Source organism: Malania oleifera, chromosome 1, assembly GCF_029873635.1.
Source record: "Malania oleifera isolate guangnan ecotype guangnan chromosome 1, ASM2987363v1, whole genome shotgun sequence".
NCBI lineage: Eukaryota > Viridiplantae > Streptophyta > Magnoliopsida > Santalales > Ximeniaceae > Malania > Malania oleifera.
The window spans coordinates 10,972,832-10,995,492 of NC_080417.1; the positions used below are offsets into that span (position 1 = coordinate 10,972,832).

Below are 22,661 nucleotides of genomic sequence, written 5' to 3' on the forward strand. Positions count from 1 at the left end.
AAGCACCGGGGAGGAACTGAGCACAGAGACCATGGGGTAGGGAGTTCGCGTGTGTGTCGGAAGACGTGTTTTACAGGATTGCGTCGGGAGCACAAGGGGGAGTTGGCCGGGATTGAATCCAGGACGACCCGGAGGTCTATCGCCCATACATAAGGCCTCAGCGGACTAAAATGAGTTAAGAGCCATAGGCATACTTGCAAGGGGTTTATCAGACGAGCGATCACCTGGGGAGCAACCAGTGTTGGTAAGAGAGAGGAGCGTAGGATGTGCATCACTTGGAATCATAAATTATCACTAAAATTAAGTCCCGTGACCACACAACCTCCGCTCTCTGTTTGACTACTCAGGCACACATGTCGTCTCCACGATTATCTGCGATCTGGTTCAAGCAGTGAGGTTAATAGGATGTACTACAGACAACTTTCCTCATATGTATGACCAGTACTATTTCCTGTTATATTCATGTAGATTTGACCAATGCCTCCCTTGCGCATTTTGGACCTGATGAACAGGGTGTTCCACGAGTCCTTAGATCAGTTCGTGGTTGTGTTCAACGATGACATCTTGGTTTATTCGAGGAGCCTTGGGGAGCATGTGACTCATTTGAGGTTGGTACTTCAAGTACTTAACGAAAGAGATTTGGTTGTGGATTCAGAATAGGCGAATTCTGTTGGAACGAGCTTGCATTTCTAAGGGCTTTTGTAGTGGCCAAGGAAGGTTGTTTCACATTCAATTCAGTGGACCCAAGCAATATAGAGGCAGTAGTTGATTGGGCGAGACCGAAAAACGTGCATGAGGTTAGAAGTTTCTTGGGTCTAGTAGGATATTACCGTCGGTTTGTAGAGAGATTTTCTAGACTATCAGGTCCTTTGACATGGCTTATGAGGAAGAACATGAAGTTCGAGTGGACTGGTGAGTGCGAGTAGAGTTTTCTGGAACTGAAACAATGACTAGTCACTGCCTTAGTGTTGACCATTGCATTAGGAGATGTTGGATTCGTGATCTACAATGACGCATCTCAATAACGGCCCTGCTTTCCTATCATAGGGAAGCGTCACTTCACTTCTCGCCAACTTAAGGAGTGCGAGAAGAACTATCCTACGGATGACATGAAATTAGCAGTGGTAGTTTATGCGTTAAAGATCTGGAGGCACTACCTATGCGGTGAAAGGTGCGAAATCTTTATCGATCATAAGAGTATTAAGTACTTTTTCACCTAGAAGGAGTTGAACATGAGGCAGCAGAGATGACTTGAGTTGATAAAGAACTACGACTGTACCATTAGTTACCACACAGGAAAGGCTAATGTGGAGCTGATGTGTTGAGTTGGAAATCAATGGATGCCTCAGTTTCAGCAGTTGTAGCTTAGCATCGTATCAGAATGGACCTAGAAAGGTCAGGTGTGAAGTTAGTGGAAGGAAATCACCAGGTGTTCGTTGCTAGCCTGGTAGTTCAACCGACCTTACGGGAAAGGATCAAGATAGCTCAAACGAAAGATGTAGAGCTTGTAAAGATTGTGAATGGCATACAAAGTGGTTTGAGGACAAATTTCAATGTCTTAGATGACGGGGTGTTGAGGTTCTTTGCCGGGATATGTGTTCCAAATGACGCGGAGATCAAACAAACCATTCGGGAAGAGGCACATCGCTCTTTCCTTACAGTGCATCTAGAGAGCACAAAGATGTACAGGGATCTGCGGGAATCTTTCTGGTAGACTAACATGAAAAGGGAGATTGCTCATTTGGTAGAGCAATGCCTGATAAGTCACCAGGTGAAGGCTGAGCATTAGAGGTCAGCAGGACCATTGCAACCACTTCTCATTTCTGAGTGGAAGTGGGAGCACATTTTTATGAACTTTGTCATGAGTTTACCATTGACACTATATGGACAGAATTCTATCTGGGTAGTTGTTGACCGACTGACGAAGATTGCTTATTTCGTTTTGATTAAATTCAGTTATTCCATGAATAGGCTGGCAGAACTCTATGTTCAAGAAATAGTCCGGTTGTATGGGGTGCCAATGTCCATCGTTTCAGATCGGACCCGCGTTTCACTTCCAAGTTTTGGATGAGTTTACAGGAAGCATTGGGGACTCATCTCACCTTTAGTACTGCAGTTCACCTACAGTCTGAGAGGACCATTCAAATTCTAGAGAATATGTTACGGGTGTGTGTACTGGATTTCGGGGGTAGTTGGATTAAATATCTTCTTTGTACTGGGATGAGATTGGTGAGCGGCAGATTTTGGGGCCAGAACTTGTTCAACGGACCTTTAAGAAGGTCAAGCTCATCAGGGAAAGGATTGAAGTAGCACAGAGTCGGCATAAGAGCTATGTGGATACACGCCGACGATAGTTGGAGTTCGAGTTAGGTGATGTTATATTTTTTAGGATTGCTCCAATGAAAGGGGTGATGAGATTTGGATAGAGAGGTAAGCTAAGCCCTAGATACATCGGGCAATTCAAAATTCTTGAGAGAGTTGGTTTAGTGGCATAGATGATAGGATTACCCCTAGGACTATCTAAGATCCACGACGTGTTCCACGTGTCCATGCTAAGGAGGTACGTTCCAGACCCATCACATGTGATAAGTTATGAGTCTTTGGAGATCGATGACACTTTGGTATATGATGAGATACCAGTTCAGATCCTAGATCGTAAGGAACAGGAGCTACGCACTAAGAGAATTCCGCTTGTGAAGGTACTTTAGCATAATCACGCAGTCGAAGAAGCTTCATAGGAATTAGAGACATGAATACGTTAGAAGTATCCACAGCTATTTAGAGAGGCTTAGAGCTAAACCGATAAGTATGATAGTAGATAAGTGTTTGGTTTTGTATATATAGAGTGTTTAGAGTAAGTTTGCTTGGTTTATCTGTCAATTCTGGTTTTAATATATGGATGGTATGTGGGAGAGTTTGTATGGACATTGTAATCTTCTGAGACATTGTGTGTAATCACGGTATTCCTCTGCCATAAGTGAGGATAATTAATAAACTTGGGATGGGGCCATTATGTGGGTGGCCATCGACTCTTCCTAGAGTTGGATAAGCAGATCAGTGATAATCCAGTGGATGTGATGAAAGTCAGTTAGCAAATTTTGAGGACGAAATTTTTGCAAGGAGGAGGGAATGTAGTAACCCGAACAAGGAAAATAAAGAAATAAATAAAAAAAAAGAGAAAGGGAAAGAAAAGAGGGAAATTGGTTTGACACAGGACTAAACCGTCAACGGTTTCAAGGAGTCTCAGAAAAACTGTCAATGGTTACAACTACCGAGAGCAGTTTAATTGCCAAACTGACGACGGTTTTGTAAAGCTCAGAAAAATCGTCGACAGTTTTCTTTTGGGCTGAGTTACTTAAGGGTTAAGTAATATAATTTTTCTTCATAACTCTCATTTGCTCATTCTCTCTAATAAGGGTTTTTGGAAGACTTTCTCTCTTTTTCTCTCCTAAGCCTCCCGGATCACTCACGAGTGCTCCCTGATCCTCTCTCCCTTCTCTTGGCACGTAGGCCGTCGATCATCGGCATATTCGAGTGGCTAGGTTTCGTGGTTTCGAAGGTTTTAGGCAATTTCTTCAGAACAGGTAAGTGGATTAGGTTATGTCAATTATTTTTGAAATATGAACCGATTAAATTGGAATATGTGTTTATAGAAACAGTATATATTATTTTCTGAATGAATCAGGTATATGAAAATAGTTGTTTTTGACTTTTATATGTTTTTTGGGGAAAACTAACGTGAATGGTTTGACCATCTCCTATTTTCAGTAAAATATATATAGTTTGAGTTAAATTAAACCCTGGAGATGCTCATACCCCTGTTTTCAGCAACTTGTATGTTTCCCCGATAGTTTATTATATTTATGATTTATCAGATAAAAATTGTGTGGCATGAGAACTCTTTAAAATGACAGAAATGAATAGAATATTTTAATAGATATGATATAGTATGATATGATGACTATAAGATGAGATGTGATATGACGGCTATAAGCTGAGATTTGATATGTCGGCTAGATGCCGAGTTTGGATTTGCCAGTTTTATACCGAGACAAGATATGACTGTTATTTTAAGAATAATGATCAACTTATGTTTTATACAGTTTTATGAAAGTGAATTTATGATTATAGTTTTATTATATAAATTGCCATATATGATTTAAGAACCCTAAGGATCAGATGTTATATTATGAGTATGGTACCGTAGCTAGTTTTGGAAGGTGGTGTAATCACACTGGGATGATAGTGTGATCATGTATAGTCGATTTGTGGCCTGGTTATAGTACTACTCTTGATGCAGTTCCGGAGGACCCCTCTCGATGTGGTTCCGGGTGACCCTTCCGAGACAGTAACGGGTATAGGGTAGGCACAATCGTACTTACTACCTTTTCTGACTTAACTATGGCCAGCCAGCCATATACTAAGTCCAGCCTTCGAACCGCACAACCCGTCATCCGGGGAAGCATGTCGAGGAAAAAGCGTGGTGACGCTAGTTCAGCAGTATAATGTGTTTCTTTTATGCATATATGGGCAAATTTACTAAAAGGGGTTATATTGAGCCTACAATATATTATTTAGGAAATTATATGTATTTTCAGTATTACAGGATAGGACAGTTTTAAAATGCCATTTCTGATGCAGTTAAATAATGAAAATATTATGTTCACACAAAAACTCATGCTAGTCACACACTGATGATAACTTAATCTGTCTTACTGAGAAGTATCTCACCCCATTATCCATCTTATTTTTCAAGTCATACAGGGAACTGTGCCTAGCTTACCTTGGGGTTGGGGCTAGACGGTTGATAGTAGTAGTTAGAGCTGGTGAGACACCAGCTATTATGTTTTGATATTTTGGGGTTGTAATATATTGACAGGAAGTTTATATGTATATTTTGGGACAATTATAACTCTGGTAATATGATTGAGGTGCTTTCTTCCACTATATGGTTTTATTTTCAGTTATGACAAGACCACCCGGTGTTCCCTTGTTAGGGTGGGTGGTGGTATTATGGTATTAGAGTTTATTTTATTGACAAATAACACCTCGGGCCCACTATTGGGTTCGGGGAGCTACACTTTGCCTCAAGTGTTTGAACATCCTGAAACTACAAAATCCTTTATATTTCATTCTAAAAATGATTTTTAGCATTTTGAAATACATTTTGAACTTGAATAAAAGATTTTTCAATTATTTTAAAGTACTTAGGGTCCAACTAAGTCACCTAAGAGTTTCATCACAAAGTTTAAATGACGTGTACTTACATGAATTCCTAATTGCAATCACATAACAAAATTCTTCATGTCTTTAAGTTTGGTCTTCATAAAACCTTCATGTCAATAGCCAACAATCATTGTCTTATATGCTTCATGGCTTTCAATTTTGCATCTGTTATTGTGCTTTAAGACCTTAATACCCATATACATACTTAATGACACAATTAGATGCATTGATTTGCCATTATCAAAATGTGATGAAACCTAGATAGGCCAACAAAAACTAATCACAAGAAGGGTAAAAGGATCCCCCAAAAAATTTTGCAATTGTCCATTGATACCGAGACTTTAAAGATTATACATATTCTCAAAGACTGCTACAGATATGAGATGACATAAAGAGAAATGTCTGCAAGAGGAAAACTCCCTTAGCCATCCAGCAGACTTGCAAGATTAGGTTGAGTTTGAAAAAATGCATCTATGGTTTTCCTGTGATCCTCACAACATCAGACTTGTCCTTGTTTCATATGGTTTCAATCCTTTTAATAACATAAACAACTCGTATAACACGATGCCATACAATTTTCCACATTGGCGATGTATGAATGAACTTTTCATTTACATGTCTTTGCTTATTCTTGGACCGAGGGCACCTAGGAATGATATTGATGTTTACTTGAAGTTGTTAATTGATGAGTTTGAAAGAACTATGATAAAAAAGGAGTGGATACATTTGTTGTGGAAACAGGGAAAACATTTCGGTTGCATGTTATAGTTTTGTGTACAATTAATGATTTCCCTGCTTACGACAATCTATCGGGGTGGAGCATAAAATGATACTTCGCATGTCTAGTGTGTAATAAGGATGCTGGGTCCTTATCCTTGAAGCATGGATGATAGGCATGCTTTATGTGTCATCGTTGTTTTTTACCACCTGGATATTCTTGGAGGACTCGTTATGATAGAAGCTTTAATGAAAAACCTGAGCGAATGTTGCAACCAAATCGATTAAGTGGGGAAGAGATATTAAACCAGTTGAAGTTAATAAGAAATGTGAAATTTGGGAAAGTATCGAGTAGTAGAAAAAGGAAACGTACTGAGATTGAGTTAAATTGAACAAAGAAAAACATCTTTTTTGAGTTGCCATATTGGAAAAAATTTTCACCATGCCACAACTTGGATGTTATGTGCATTGAGAAGAAAATTTGTGAGAATGTGGTTGAGACATTATTGGATATAAATGGAAAAACCAAGGATAATGCAAATGCTTGCCGATATATGGAAGAGATGAGAATACGACCTGAGTTGCACTTGATTCATGATGGGGACAAGCTTCTCATGCCATTAGCATGTTACACATTATTGAAGGATGAAAAAAAAAACTTTCTTTGAATGATTGATATCAGTAAAGTTCCTTGATGGATATGCATCTAACATATCTTGATACATAAGTACGAAAGAAGGTAAGATGTTAGGAATAAAAAGTCATGACTTTCATATCCTTTTTCAAAGGGTTCTACCAGTTTTCCTTCGTGGATACTTGACTGATGATGTTCGCTCAACGTTGATTGTGTTGAGAATTTTTTTTGACAGTAGTGCTAAAAAAATTTGACTTTAAACGTACTTGAACCTTTAGAGAAAGACATTGTAATCACACTATGTGAGCTTAAGAAAATATTTCCATAAGCATTCTTTAATGTTATGGTCCACCTAGCCGTCCATTTATTAAGGGAGATCATAATTGCAGAACCAATATCATTGGATGTATCTAATTAAGAGGTAATTTTTATGATGCAATAATTTTCACATGATTTCCTTGATTTATTTGTAGACATCACTAATACTATGTAAAATGCACAATTTTTTGTCCACTTTAAAGAACTATGTGCGCAATAAGGCACGATCGGAAGGCTTAGTCATTAAGACATATATTGATAGTGAATGTCTTACATTTTTCTTAATGTATCTACAGGATATTGATACAATGTTTACTCTTGATGAGTGAAATGCATACATTAATGGTAATGATGAAGATGAAGAACCCATCAGCTTTGTATTTCGAGTAAATGTTCGATGATTGGGTGGACGGGTATATGATTTCATTGATATGGAGGACCTGACAAAGGCACAATTTTACGTCATCAATAATTGTGATAAAGTTGTTTCATATATCGAGTACGTGGTTTCTTAATCCATACTTTGCACTATATATATGCATATATATATATGTACTTAGTTGACATTAACATATACTATTGTTGCATATAGTGAACATAAAGTTGAATTTGAGAAGGAAAATGAAAGAAATGTTGAAGAAAGACATAATAAATAATTTGTTAACTAGTTTGTGACATGTATAAGTAACAAATTTTATGTGAATTTGATAAAAAGTAAAGTTTCAATAATGGTTAACTTATCTAAACTTTTTTTTACTAGTTGAAATTTATGTATTATAATAAAGAACCAACGACAAGTGAATATTTGTACTCATTGTGATGTGACCTTGATCAACGAGTTAACCGCTACACTAGTTGCATTTTTATTGACTTGAGGTTTCATACAAAGTCTCTTGAATTACATAGAAGAACCCAAAATAGTGGGGTTGCTATGCTAGGCACAGAAAGAGATGATGATATTGACTATTTTGGTATCTTAAATAACATTATTGAGCTAAATTATGGAGCCAATAGACTCGTCTACTTGTTTAAATGTGTCTGGTGGGATATCAATAATAAAAAGAGTGGGATAAATAGAGATACCTACTTTACTAGTGTCAATTTTAGTAGGACATGGTATGAAGGTGACCCTTTTGTGCTAGCAAAGCAGGTAGAACAAGTGTTCTACCTTAAGGACACAAAATTGAATGGTGATACGCATGTGACACAAAAAATTCAGCCCAGAAGTTTGTATGATATAACTGAAGTTATGCCTAACCTATAGGTTTACATGGTTTAGGCATAACCTATAGGTTAGGTTAGGGATGAACAGGGATGAACTCCGTCAACTCCGACATGTCCACCTCACTGTCACAGAGATGTCAGAATTGACCCCACTCACTAACTGTACTAATACGGGTAAAAATTCATCCAGACCAACAGTAAGGCCTTCCAAAGTTGAAATTATGCGATGCCTATAGGTTTCCATGATTTACCCTTGTCACTCACCGAGGGGGGTTCAGAGGGGCACACTTTTCTAAGACCTTGTCAAGTGTTTACTCTTGTAAATGAAGTGTTGCGAGAGTAAATTGCTGAGAGTTGATATGAAAGTGTGCCCTTTTTGAGCCGTCCCTTAGTGAGTGACGTGGATAAACCATGGAAACCTATAGGTTAGATATAACTCACCATCATCCAACAACTTTAGAAGGCTTTACTGTTGGTTTGGATGATTTTTGTGCGTATTAGGATAGTTAGGTAAAATATTCAACAGGATATTCGTGAGTGAGGTTAGTTCCAACACGTCCAAGACATTGAAGTGGACGTGTTGGAGCTAACGATGCCCAAAAACTCTTCCGCAACTGAAAATTAGGCGCTTAGAAGCAAACTTATAGTACATGCCTTAGATATATGCTTAGTTGATTTTAACATTCAGGTTTCCCAGTCGGACATACAAGGTCCAAACTAAGTAGGGTTAGTTCCGACATGTCCGTGACATTGAGGTGGATGTGCCAGAACTGACGGTGCCTAAAAAATCCTCCCAACTGAAAATTAGGCGCTTATAATCAAACTTAGAATACATGCCTTAGATATACACTTAGTTGATTTTAGCATTTAGGTGTACAAATCAGGCATATGAGGTCCAAACTGAGTGGGGTTAGTTCTAAAATTTCTGTGACATTGAGGTGGACGTACTGGAACTGGCGGTATCAAAAACTCCTCTCTGGCTGAAAATTAGGCTTTTAGAAGCAAACTTGGAATACATGCCTCAAATCTACACTTAGTTGATTTCAACACTTAGGTTTCGAGGTTGGGCATATGAGGTTCAAATTGAGCGGGGGACAGTTTGACACATCCGTGACATTGAGGTGGACATGTCGGAATTGATGGTGCTTAAAAACTCCTCCTCGGCAGAAAATTAGGCATTTAGAAGCAAACTTAGAATACATGTCTTAGACTTATACTTAATTGATTTCAGCACTTAAGTATCCAAGTCAAACATACGAGGTCCAAACTGAGTGGGGTTAGTTCCAACACGTTCGTAACATTGAGGTGGACATGTTGAAACTGACAGTGCCACAAAACTCCTCCCCAGCTAAAAATTAGGCGATTAGAATACATATGTTAGATTTATAATTAGTTGATTTCAGCACTCAGGTGTCCAAGTCGGGCATATGAGGTCCTAATTGAGTGGGGTGGTTCCAACACTTCTGTGACATTGAGGTGGACATGCTAGAACTGGTGGTGTTAAAAAACTCCTCCCCCGCTGAAAATTAGCCGTTTAGAAGTAAACTTAGAATACCTTCCTTAGATTTATACTTAGTTGATTTTAGCACTCAAGTGTCTAACTTAGTTGATTTTAGCACTCAAGTTTCTAAGTCGAGCATATGAGGTCCAAACTGAGTGAGGTTAGCTCAAACACATCCATGACATTGAGATGGACGTGCTGAAACTGACAGTGCCTACAAAAATTTCTTCGGCTGAAAAGTAGGCACTTAGAAGGAAACTTAGAATACATGTCATAGATCTATACGTAGTTGATTTCAGCAGGAAGGTGTCCAAGTTAGACATACGAGGTATAAACTGAGTTAGGTCAATTTCGGCATGTTTGTGACACTGAGGTGGACGTTCTAGAACTTATGATGTCCAAAAACTTCTCCCCGTTTGAAAATTAAGCGCTTAGAAGCAAACTTAGAATACATGTCTTAAATCTATACTTAATTGATTTTAGCACTCAGGTTTAAAGGTCGGGCATACGAGGTCTAAGTGGGAACAATTATGACACGTCCATGACATTGAGGTGGACATGTCGGAACTAGTGGTGCCTAAAAACTCTTCTCTAGTTGAAAATTAGGCGCTTAGAAGCAAACTTAGAATATATGCCTTAGACCTATACTTAGTTGATTTCAGCACTCAGGTGTCCAAGTTAGACATACGAGATCCAAACTGAGTGGGGTCAATTCCGATACGTTCATGACATTGAGGTGGACATTCTAGATTTGATGGTGCCACAAAACTGCTCCTTGGCTGAAAATTAGGCGATTAGAAGTAGATTTAGAATACATGCCTTAGATATACACTTAGTTGATTTCAGCACTTAGGTGTCTAAGTCGGACATATGAGATCCAAATTGGATGGTGTTAGTTCCAACACATCCGTTACATTGAGATGGACGTGCTAGAACTGATGGTGCCTAAAAAATCCTCTCCGGTTTAAAATTAGGTAGTTAGAAGAAAACTTAGAATACATGCCTTGGATCTATACTTCGTTAATTTCAGCACTTTGGTGTCCAAGTCGGGTATAAGAGGTCCAAACTAAGTGAGATTAGTTTTGACACGCCTATGAAATTGAGATGGACGTGTCGAAATTGACGGTTCCCTAAAACTCCTCTTCGGTTGAAAATTAGGCACTTAGAAGCAAATTTCGAATACATGCCTTAGATCTATACTTAGTTGATTTTAACACTTAGGTGTCCAAGTCAGGCATACGATGTCCAAATTGTGTGGGGTCATTTCTGACACATTTGTGACATTGAGGCGGATGTGCCGAAATTGGAGGTGCTAAAAGCGCCTCCTCGGCTAAAAATTAGGCAATTAGAAGCAAACTTAGAATACATACCTTAGATCTATACTTAGTTGATTTCAGCTTTCTGGTGTCCAAGTTGGGCATATGAGGTCCAAATTGAGTGTGGTCAGTTCCAAAACTTTCGTGACATTCAAATAGATGTGCTGGAACTAATGGTACCCAAAAGCATTTTCTCGACTGAAAATTAGGCAGTTAGAAGAAAACTTATACTTAGATCTATACTTAGATCTATACTTAGTTAATTTCTACACTCAGGTGTCCAAGTCGGGAACACGAGGGCCAAACTGAATGGGGGTTAGTTTCGACACGTCCGTGACATTGGGATGGACGTGTTGGAATTGACAGTGTTAAAAAACTCCTCATCAGCTGAAAATCAGGCGCTTAGAGGCAAACTTTGAATACATGCCTTAGATATATACTTAGTTGATATCAGCACTCAAGCGTCAAGGTTGGGCATACGAGGTTCAAATTGAGTGGGGACAGTTTTGACACGTCCGTGACATTGAGGTGGATGTGCCAGAATTAATGGTGCCCAAAAACTCTTGCTTGGCTAAGAGTTAGGTATTTAGAAGCAAACTTATAATACATGTCTTAGATTTATACTTAGTTGATTTTAGCACTTAGGTTTCCAAGTCGGGCATATAAGGTCCAAACTGAATGAGGTCGGTTCCAACATGTCCGTGACATTGAGGTGGACATTTTGAAATTGACCGTGCCATAAAACTCTTTCTCAACTGAAAATTAAGCAATTAAAAGCAAACTTAGAATACATGCTTTAGATTTATACTTAGTTGATTTTAACACTCAGGTATCCAAGTCAGGCATACGAGGTTCAAATTAAGGGGGATTAGTTTCGACACTTCCTAACATTGAGGTGGACGTGCCGGAATAGACGGTGCCTAAAAAATTCCTCCCCGGCTAAAATTTAGGTGCTTAGAAGCAAACTTAGAATATATGCCTTAGATTTATACTTCGTTGATTTCAGCACTCACGTCTCCAAGTCAGGCATACAAGGTCCAAACTGACTGGGGTCAGTTTTGACACGTCCGTGACATTTAGATGGATGTGTCGGAACTGGCGATGCCCAAAAAATCCTCATCGGGTAAAAAATAGGTGGTTAAAAGCAAACTTAGAATACATTCCTTAGATCTATACTTAGTTGATTTCAGCACTCAGGTTTCCAAGTCTGGCATACGAAGTAAAAACTGAATGGGGTTAGTTCTGACATGTCCATGACATTGAGTTGGACGTGCCAAAACTTACGGTGCCCAAAAAATCATTCCCTATTGAAAATTAGGCATTTAGAAGCATACTTTGAATACATGCCTTAGATATATACTTAGTTAATTTGAGCACTTAGGTGTCCAAGTTGGGCATACGAGGTCGAAACTGAGTGGGGTCAATTCTGAGCTGTCTGTGACATTGAGGTGGACGTCCTGAAATTGGCGGTGTGTTAAAATTTTTTCCTGGCTAAAATTAGGCAGTTAGAAGCAAACTTAAAAGATATGCCTTAGATCTGTACTTAGCTGATTTCAGTACTCAGGTGTCCAAGTCGGGCATATAAGGTCCAAACTGAGTGGGGTCAGTTTCGACACATCTGTGACATTGAGTTGGAAGTGCCGGAATTGATAATGCCCCAATACTCCTCCCCGGCTAAAATGTAGGTGCTTAGAAGTAAACTTAGAATGCATCTCGTCAATTTATACTTAGTTGATTTCGGCACTCAAGTGTCCAAGTCAGACATATGAGGTCCAAACTGAGTGAGGTCAGTTTCGACACCTCTGTGACATTAAGGTGGATGTGCTGAAATTGGCAGTGCCCAAAAACTCCTCCCTGGCTAAAAGTTAGGTGCTTAGAAGCAAACTTAGAATACATGATTTAGATATATATACTTAGTTGATTTCAGCATTGATATGGACGTGTTGGAACTGACGGTGCCAAAAACTCATCTCCGACTAAAAATTAGGTGCTTAGAAGCTAACTTAGAATACATGCCTTAGATTTTTGTTAGCTTTGGTGTATTCCCAAGAGAGGGGGGGGGGTGATTTGGGTATTTAAAAATTTGTCCCTAGGTCAACCAATCTAACAACAGTATTACACAAATCTAGGGTCTTTCTATTTAATTATAAACCCAATCAACACATGTACTACATATAATGAACCCAGCATACAACATACATGTGCTGAAAATAAAAATATGAAAAATAAATTTGCGAAAATATAAAGAACACGCACGATATGTTATCGGGGTTCGACTAACTGTGCCTACGTCTCCGCCTCTAGCTCGCAAGCCCGAGGATTCCACTAAAACTCACTTAATGGGTGGAGCGACATCGATTACAACTAGGTCAATTAAAGGGGCTGATCTCAACCAACACGCCTTATCAGGTTGGCGCACCTAACTTTCCTAATCGGGTCTAAGTCAGTCCGGGATTATTCAATAGGATTAGTCTCCCTCTTCAGGCCCACGCCTGAAATATAACAAATATGAATTTATGTACACGGAAATGTGTTTCTCAACTAAGCAAGTATGTACTATAATACGCACAGTATACTCAATCAACCACACATCAACAATATAGGAACTGTAAGTTCAGAGATGTGATTTTGTGCAAGCAACACTCAACAAGGTATTATCACTAATATACTCAAGAGTGTTCTACTCAAACTATTTCTTTGAAACAGTAAATATCAAATCTCAATAATAAATCAGGGTTTCAAAGATGTTTAATCAAATATTCAAACTAACTCAAAATATTTTCCTTCAATGTAATGAGTTCAAGAGTAGTTTGAAAAATATTATAACTTGTAGAAAATATTTTTGCATAACAAAATCGAAGTTGAGGGAATCTTACAATGACAATGCAAAGATCCCTAAAACTTGTTAGTTTATCCCAACACAAGATTTATAATATTAAAATCTGTGGGATAAACTTGACTAAACTCCCCCCAAAATCAATCAATTAAACAAGAACAATGGGAGTATTAGCAATACCTAATATACACTAGCACAACCATTATGCTCTCACAATACTAAAATGTATCAAGGGAATGGACATATGAGAGTAGTTGGGCAAGAATAGGATTTTGAAATAGAGAGGATTTTTGTTAGTGATTTTATACGAAATCACCACTTAATCCACACAAATGAACCCATATATATAGGCCAAGACCAAAATATAACCGTTTAGGACCAATAGGGAATTCTTAGAAAAGTTTTAAAATACTTAGGAAATATTAAACTCATTTAACCCTTATTTACCTCAGTTAAAATAAAATAACTCGAGAGGATTTAGGTGGCTGAATTTTAGTTCGGTCGCCCGAATAGACTCATCTTGAAAAACTCATTTTAAACAGTTCGGTCGCCCGAGTGTAGGTTTGGTAGCCTGAACAAAAGTTAGTAGCATTTGTTCGTAGATTCGGGTGCCCGGTCAGTGGGTCGGTAGCCCGAACACAGAGGTTCAGTCGCTCGGGGCCTATTTTGAATTAAATTCCTTTGTAGCCCGAGTTGATGAGAGGTCCCTTTTAGAGGGTTCGGGCGCCCGTGGAAGATATGCACAAAAATGGTTTGGTCACCCGAGAGTTAAGTCAACTGCTGACTTCTCAACAGTTCGGGCGCCCGAGGAGTTTTGAACTCCTAGGGTTCGGTCGCCCGAGCTCTCTCAAATTTCCCTATATTATTCAATTTAGTTCATTTTTATCACTTTTGAATACTGTATGATATATGTGCATGAGTGTTGGAACCTAGAGTCATACTAGGGTCTTACTGAGCTTACCATATATTCTATATGCATGACATGTAGGTAATTATTACAGACCACATACCTAGTTACTATTACAGACCCATATTACAGTAATTGAATTTATAATATGAAATAGAATCTTCAGGGTCTTCATATCTTGCTTTAAGTGTCATTCCTTGAAATGCTCATATAAGCCTGCACATACATTTGAAAACCATCAAATGCCTAAGTATTTGTCATTATCAAAACTGGGTGTGACCTTTAAGGTTAACAATTTATACTTAGTTGATTTCGGCACTTAGGTGTCCAAGTCAGGCATACGAAGTCCAAACTGAGTGGGGTCAGTTTTGACACGTCCTGACATTAAGGTGGACGTGTTGGAACTGACAGTGACCAAAAAATTCTCCCCGGCTGAAACTTAAAATCTTAAGTAGAAATCAAAGTTAGATATTTAAAATTATATCATTTGTTAACCATGTATAATCATTCTTACTATCAAATCATTTGTACTTATATAGTATTAAAAAATGTTATAGTAATGTTTTGTATAATTTTTATTTTGTAAGGTCTGGAGTCATTCGAATGATGATGAGGACGATGACGACGACGATGATAATGATGCAAACTAATTTTTTGTATTTTTTGTTATGTGGACAAACCATGTAATTTTTAAGAAAATGAAAATATATATACATAAAAAATGTTAGAATGTACATAAATATCATATATATATATATATATATATATATATATATATATATCTTAAAAATTACAGCTATTAATCTACAATTATGGTTCAATATGATGTGTGGCGAAATTTAATTATAGGGCTCTCAAAGGAATGCGTGATTTTTTTTTTTAAAAGAATTTAAAATATTAGAAACTTTTAGTGACGATTCTACAATCGTCACTAAAGGTTCGCCAGTAGTGACCGCTCTAAAATCAACACTAAAAGTGTGTTAATAGTGATGGTTGCTAACCATCACTAAAAGAGTGCCAATAGTGACGGTTGCTAACTATCACTAAAAGTACAACAATACTAACGATTTTTGAACCGTCACTAAAAGTTAACAATAGTGATGGTTTAGAAGCCTAGTAGATATTTAGTGACGATTTTCAGACAAAAAATAGTGTCAATTATATTGATAGTATTATACTTTTAGTGACGATATTACTCTGTCACTAATAGTCAATTATTAGTGACTATTTGCAAAATCGTCACTAATAGTAAGTTGAGACGTATATTGAAGGTTTTAAAGTGTTTCTAAAAGTCTTCTTTTTTGTAGTGTAAAGAGTTAAGTCATTCAAGCCTCTTGCTATTATTAGTGAAGGCTTTAAAGTGTTTCTAAAAGTCTTCTTTTTTGTAGTGTAAAGAGTTTAGTCATTCAAGCCTCTCATCTAATCTTCTTTATTTTTCAAAGTGTATTATTGAATTGGCCATCAAAGAGTTCCTCCGACGTTGCATCTCCCATATGATTGCCTTCTCTTCCTTTTTTTTTTTCGATAAGTTGATTTGATTTTGCCCCCACACTAACTTCTAAAATAGAATCAATATCAACGGTACAAATACATACATGCATATTCAACTATGACAATATTGCTCACTAGGTAGATAAATTCATGATATATTTATAAAGAGATTTAAAAATCATAAAGTCAAATATGTACAATCCCAATAATGAGTTTTGCCATGTATTTGAGTACAATTCCACATTGCTATACTAAAAAATTAAAGCCTTAGAATTCCTTAGACTTCAAAAAAAAATTATTCATTAAAAAACAATGCAAGATTAAAAAGGGAAAAAATTTTGAGCAAAAAGTGCTTTTTGTCATGCTTCTTATGCTATCGAAACATAAAGTTGTATGAGGTTTGTACCTAACTAGTTATAAACAAAAAACACACAATTGTGTAGGGCTTCTTTTCCTTAAAGAATATGATCATAATATGTGTCTTACACAAATTTATTTAACAATTTTCAAGTAAGAAATTGTGAGAACACCGACAAATCTTACAAATCTTGACATGAAGGTCTAGCTAGTATTATTTATAGGATCAAAGGTGAGTGTGGTCTTGTCAAGATAATTAGTTGCTTTATTTTTGTAAGAAAGCCATTAATGTGGCTAGATATTGATGCTATTGATTGTTAGTATATAATTGTTCAATTAATCTTTTCAATTATAAAATGATGGCTAAAAAGTAAAACATTGAAATAAAAATAATAAATTTTTATAATTGATGAATTAGTGATTAAATATAAGCAATAAAGTACATACATGCAATATTTAATTAATTATAATATTTGGTAAAAGCAGTTCATTATCTAAAATTAATAGAATAACAAAACAAGAAATTCTTGTTAGCGTTGAAATAATGATTAAGCTTTCAATTAACATTAAACATCAAATTAATATTGTTATAAGATGAATTTATTATAAGTGCATTGAAATTGTCACTCATAACATTGGAGTAAGGTAGTGAGAAAATATTTAATAGAGGAAAATGTTCTCGATCAGATAAATTGATAAAAAAAATTCGTGTAATCGATCTCACATGATGAGACTAAAGACTTCTTCTTCTTCTTGTTAAAAATTTTCACTCATAACCTTTAGTATAATATCTAAGTCACTATTTTTGAACAAGACTTCGAGTCATGTGGTTTACCTCCTAATTGTGTTCTATTCCTAGCCGATTTATTGGTAACTCAAACATGTTTATTTTTGGCTCATTTAATAAATGGGTTTTAAAATTGAGCTCGACTTGAACTTGTTAATTAAATGAGTTGAGCTCTTAAAATGAGCCTAAACAAGTTGAGCCTTATCCCTATTTAAATTAAATTATATATCAATTATTTTTAAAATCAAACTCAAAATTGCTCATTGATGTAAACTGACAAAAGATTTAGTTCATGGAAAATGTAAGTGTATTATACTTTTTTTATTTGCATTTTACTATCTTATTTCAAGTAAAAATTAAAAAGATAAATAAAAATATGTTATTAGTGATGACTAGAGAGAAAATAATTTTAAAATGAACTCTTAATCCAATATATAAATTAATAATAATCTTGTTAAGTGAATGGTCAAGCCAAATTTTGATCATATATAGAAAAAAAAAAGGTGATGAACTTACTTCATTGATTAACTTTTAACTAACAAACTATTTAGTTCATATAAACTATAATTGTAATATTTTTTATTTATATTTTGCTATTTTGTTTTATGGAAAGCTTTAAAAGATAAATAAAAATGTGTCATTAGAGAGAAAATAGTAATAATAATTTCAATTTAAAATAAATTTAAAATAAAATGTTAAAGTATTGGTGAAACTCATAATGAGTGAATAGACAAGTCAAATTTTGATTACATATATAAAAATTTTGGTGAACTTCTTTAGTTAACTTGTCAATTTATTAAATAGGCCTATTGTTTGATTTTTTTTTTTTCCCCTTGAAACAATGGTTTTGAGGGAACACTTGACTAATTTTCTGTGATAAAGAGTTCGTTTCTCTACTTAAATATTAAGGTATTATTTCAAATGAAAAGTGATAACTCTCAATACTTGAATTCCAATATTTTAACTAATAGAGCATTGAGTTTCAACCTAAGATACTCTTGGAGGCATATTATTTGATTTTTTAAAACAACTTACGAACAAGTTTAACATAGGCCAAATCATTTAACTCAAACTCAGCTCATTTTGTTTTCAAAGTTAAAATCTGAACTTGAGTTGAGATAATACGTCTAAACAAATGAGTTCGAATGAGTTATTATCAAATAGAGCACTAAATAACTCGCAAATGACTCGACTCATTTACGGCTCTATTGGCAAGATAATTATGCTTAAGTTTATTGACCTTATCCATTCATTCATGTGGTGGTTGGTGGTTTGTTGGGCATTTATATCCTTCCATTTTTGACATGTGAGTGTGACCATTCAATTCTCGTAGAAGCATTGCACATCAAAACATTTTCTAAAAAAGAAAAAAAAAACACTCCTCTTATTTCTCAAAATTAATTTTTGAAGTTGTATATTATCGCAAAAGTTTCTTAACAACAACAACAAAAACAATAATAATAATAATAATAATAATAATAATAATAATAATAATAATAATAATAATAGGGCTACCAATTATGGTGATGCTAAGTTTAGAATTTTGAATTAAAAAAAGAAGAAGAAGAAGAAGAAGAAGAAGAGAGAGAGAGAGATGCTATCAAAATCAAAAAGTTAAAAGAGGGCGGGGAAGGAGGGAGGAATCCAACGGTGGAGGGACAGCCATCCGCGGAAACACGGAGCCGCTCGCGCCCAGGACTTTGGAATCTTAATCTTAACCCATCCCTCCACCTTTTATCCGCAGTCCCAACTCCAACTCCACCCTGCCCCCCCGTCTTAACCTAACCATGGTTAGCCCCTTAACCTCCCACTCCCACTCTCCCCCTCCCCTCCCTCTGTATATATCTTATCCGACCTCCATCTCCCCCGTCTCTCCTCTCCCCTCCCCTTCCTCTCTCTGTCTCAAGCAATCAATCCTTCTATCCATCCTCCGGCTGTCGGAATCTCACCTTCGTTCATGCTCCGGAATATCTGAGAACCACTCGCCGAGTCAGAAATGAGTTGCAACGGGTGCCGAGTCCTCCGCAAGGGCTGCAGCGAGTCCTGCATCCTCCGCCCCTGCTTGCAGTGGATCGACACACCCGAAGCTCAGGGCCACGCCACCGTCTTCGTCGCCAAGTTCTTCGGCCGTGCCGGCCTCATGTCCTTCATTTCCGCCGTCCCCGATAACCAGAGGCCTGGTGCGTTTCTCTCTCCAGACTCCAGATCGGTCGAGCTTTTTTCCTTTTTTTTTTTAATTCATTGGCTTTGAAATTTCTCTATCTCTCTCTCTCTCTTGGGTTTCTGAGTTGGTGTGGTATGCGTTGGTTGCAGCTTTGTTCCAGTCGCTTTTGTACGAAGCGTGTGGAAGGACGGTTAATCCGGTGAACGGAGCGGTGGGGCTTCTGTGGACGGGGAACTGGCACATGTGTCAGGCGGCGGTGGAGACGGTGCTCCGCGGCGGCACCCTCCGCCCGATGCCGGACCTTCTCCCCGGTTTCCCGGCTCCGCATGCCGACGAGGCCTCCGAGGTTGCCTGTACCGATATGTGTAGGCTTCGAGATCCGAATTCCACCTCCCGATCCAACAGCAATAAGCTCCCCAAACGCAAGTGCTCCGACGTCGAATCCGCCAGATGCCCGCCTGCCGATCTGGATCTCTGCCTGACCGCAAGTTACCTGGCAACAGACGCGCCGGAGAAGCGGCGACCCGGAACTCCGTCGATGAATTCCGAGGAGTCGGCGACGACGACGTGCTTCGAAAGCAGCTTCGCCGATCATCATCATCATCATCATTGCACATCAGTAGGAGGAGAACCAAAGCTTCTAAAGTTATTCACTTGAAGAGAAAGGCTCTCCCTACTCCCAAATCAAAATCAAAACCAAAACCACCAGCGAATCAACGTTTCCACGCCCTAGCTAGATTTAATCATGTATAATTCTTCTTTTGTTTCTGGAAAGAGGTATTCCCGGAATCTCAATTCCGGCGAGTTTTGTTTTTTTGTAAAATCACCGACACAGGATTCCTCTCTCGAGGCAGAGGGGAAGATGAACGTTCGCCGGCGACTACTTCTCTCCGTTTAATCCCTCCTTTCCTCTGTACTTCAATCCCTATCACATCTTATGACCGTGTGGCATTTGTAATAAAAATTAGAGTTCTGGTTAATAATATATCATATCACCACTCGATCTTTTTTCAATCTACACTTGCTTGATTCAAACCCTAGTTGGAATCGAGAAACAGAGGTGCGATGAAATTGAATTGGACAAATTATACATCAAATCATTTAAGGTGCAGTCAATCATGATGGGGGGAGTGGCTCGATGAATATATGCATTTTGACAATAGATCATTAGTGTGTGTGACGTTGAAGACAGTCTTGGTATTTTACTATAAGTGGAAACACAATTAAAAGCCGTTCACGCTGGTTTCTTAAGTATTAAATTGGATTATTCCATCTCACATTGATCCTTGTTTGGATCCTTTTTTTGGGATTCCCACTGATTTGAACTTTTGTTGGGCACCCTAAGTTGAAATCAAGTTTTTGGATGCCATGAAATGAAGTTAGAAAAAGAAAAAAAAGAAAGAAGAAGAGCAATTTGTTGTTGTACATTAGAGATTAAAGATTTAAATATTTTTAATTATCGGGACAACCAAACAAAGTCTTAACTATACCATTTTTCTTTTCCTTTTTATGAATTTCGGACCACTATGTGCGTAGTGTTTGGATGTGTGCAATTTCCCCCAACTCTTTTATAATTACTGTTATTGCTATTTATTTATGCAAATTTTTTACATAGGTTATTATTCTAATATAAATCACACCCTTATTTACTCACGGCTATTAATTTTTATTATACTAATATGAGCTACATATTTTAACCAACTACTACTTAGATTTGATCAAAATAATAAAAAATATTTTCGAACCTCTCAAGTGACATACGGAAAAAGTGATATAAATGTTGTAAAAATAAAATATTAATTGAGAGCTGCATATTTTTATTTATTATTTTATGGAAATTTTTAAAAGATGAAAGGAAGACAAATGTGGAATAAGAAAATGTAGAAGACTAATAATGTGATTAATTATGATCCCTATCCTGAGCCCACCCCCCATAGTTGGATTACATAAAAAAGGGAAGGGCGGCTAAGGATTAGGCATAGAATACAATTATATATATATATACAATTTGGCAGTACTTCCAACTGGTTGGGGTCAAACCAGGCTTGACCTAACCCCAAAACGGTGACGTCGAATCTTCGAACCAATACGTGGCATGCCCCCTTTCCCATACCATCCCCACGCGCCTCCCTTTTTCAACTCGCAATACGACTCTTTCCTTCCACCATGATTTCGCCGTGCTCCCCAGATTCGCGTGAGATTAGGTAAGGAGTGCAGAACGTACACAGTAGGCGAGAGCTCTTCACGATTCGTTCCTGGTATAGTTTTTCTACCGGACTAGGTGCCCATTTGTTAGGATTTTTTTTTTAATAAAAAAATTAAGTATCGTTTTATCTTTTCTTTTGTTTAAATTTATTTAAATTAAAACTTACATGATCAAATTTTATGTTTTTACATAATAAAAAATTTTAGGAAAGCTTTTACCTAAAATTTTAATGCTTTACTTAATATACTATTATATTATAAATTTATGTATATATATATATATATTAAATGAATCATATATTTTAATATTTGATAAGACAATTAATTTTACTAGATTAAATTTAAAGATTCATTTGTGATTTGACTGTGTCTGAACACATTAAAAAATACAATTAATTTTGAGTACAAATATGACAAATATATTTAAAGTTTCATAAAAAATATGAAAAATATATTTTTAAAATTTGATATGAAAATTTGAGAAAAAAATGAAATTTATTATAATTTAAGATAAGATATTTTAATTTATACATAATTAATATTAAATTTTAAGTTTTTTAAATCAAATCAAAAAATAAAATTCCTATTTTTGATGGTTGATATGAAGAGAAGATATAAGAAAAAATTTTTATTAAAAAAAAAAAAAAACAAAATTTGCCGCCCGTAGTTATCCAATCCATCGGGATGTAGAGGGGTTGTTTTCGGAGGGATCTTATGAAGACAGAGAAACCAGGGGCTGACGTGGATCCTCCGCGGCATTTATAATATTAGCGGTGTACGAGATGGGCCTTTCGGCGGACAGGCTGGCAGAGAGAAAGAGAGAGAGAGAGAGAGAGAGAGAGAGGCGGCTTTTGGACATTGTTAAGAGCCGTGCGCAGATTGGAAATTATTGGGATTAAAATCCTATGGCTACAGGCTAGGCCTGTGGGCCTGGGGGGCCCACTGGGCCGCTCTTTCCCCGTCCACATCGCCCAATAC

At 37.0% G+C, this 22,661-nt stretch overlaps 1 protein-coding gene across 1 annotated transcript; it reads left to right on the forward strand.

Moving 5' to 3' along the window:
* The first annotated feature begins 19,054 nt into the window (after positions 1-19,054).
* LOC131152515 (LOB domain-containing protein 37-like) lies at positions 19,055-20,492 on the forward strand. Its single transcript, XM_058104340.1, has 2 exons — positions 19,055-19,494; positions 19,628-20,492. Exons 1-2 carry the CDS (start codon positions 19,311-19,313, stop codon positions 20,134-20,136), a joined length of 693 nt encoding a protein of 230 aa, XP_057960323.1. The 5' UTR covers positions 19,055-19,310; the 3' UTR covers positions 20,137-20,492.
* The last annotated feature ends 2,169 nt before the right edge of the window (positions 20,493-22,661 follow it).

What these genes read in the sequence shown, in the direction of transcription:
- LOC131152515 (XM_058104340.1), top strand. Translation starts at nt 19,311, where the DNA reads ATGAGTTGCAACGGGTGCCGAGTCCTCCGCAAGGGCTGCAGCGAGTCC. An exon ending in CCCCGATAACCAGAGGCCTG is followed by an intron (nt 19,495 to 19,627) that starts GTGCGTTTCTCT and finishes CGTTGGTTGCAG; the next exon opens with CTTTGTTCCAGTCGCTTTTG.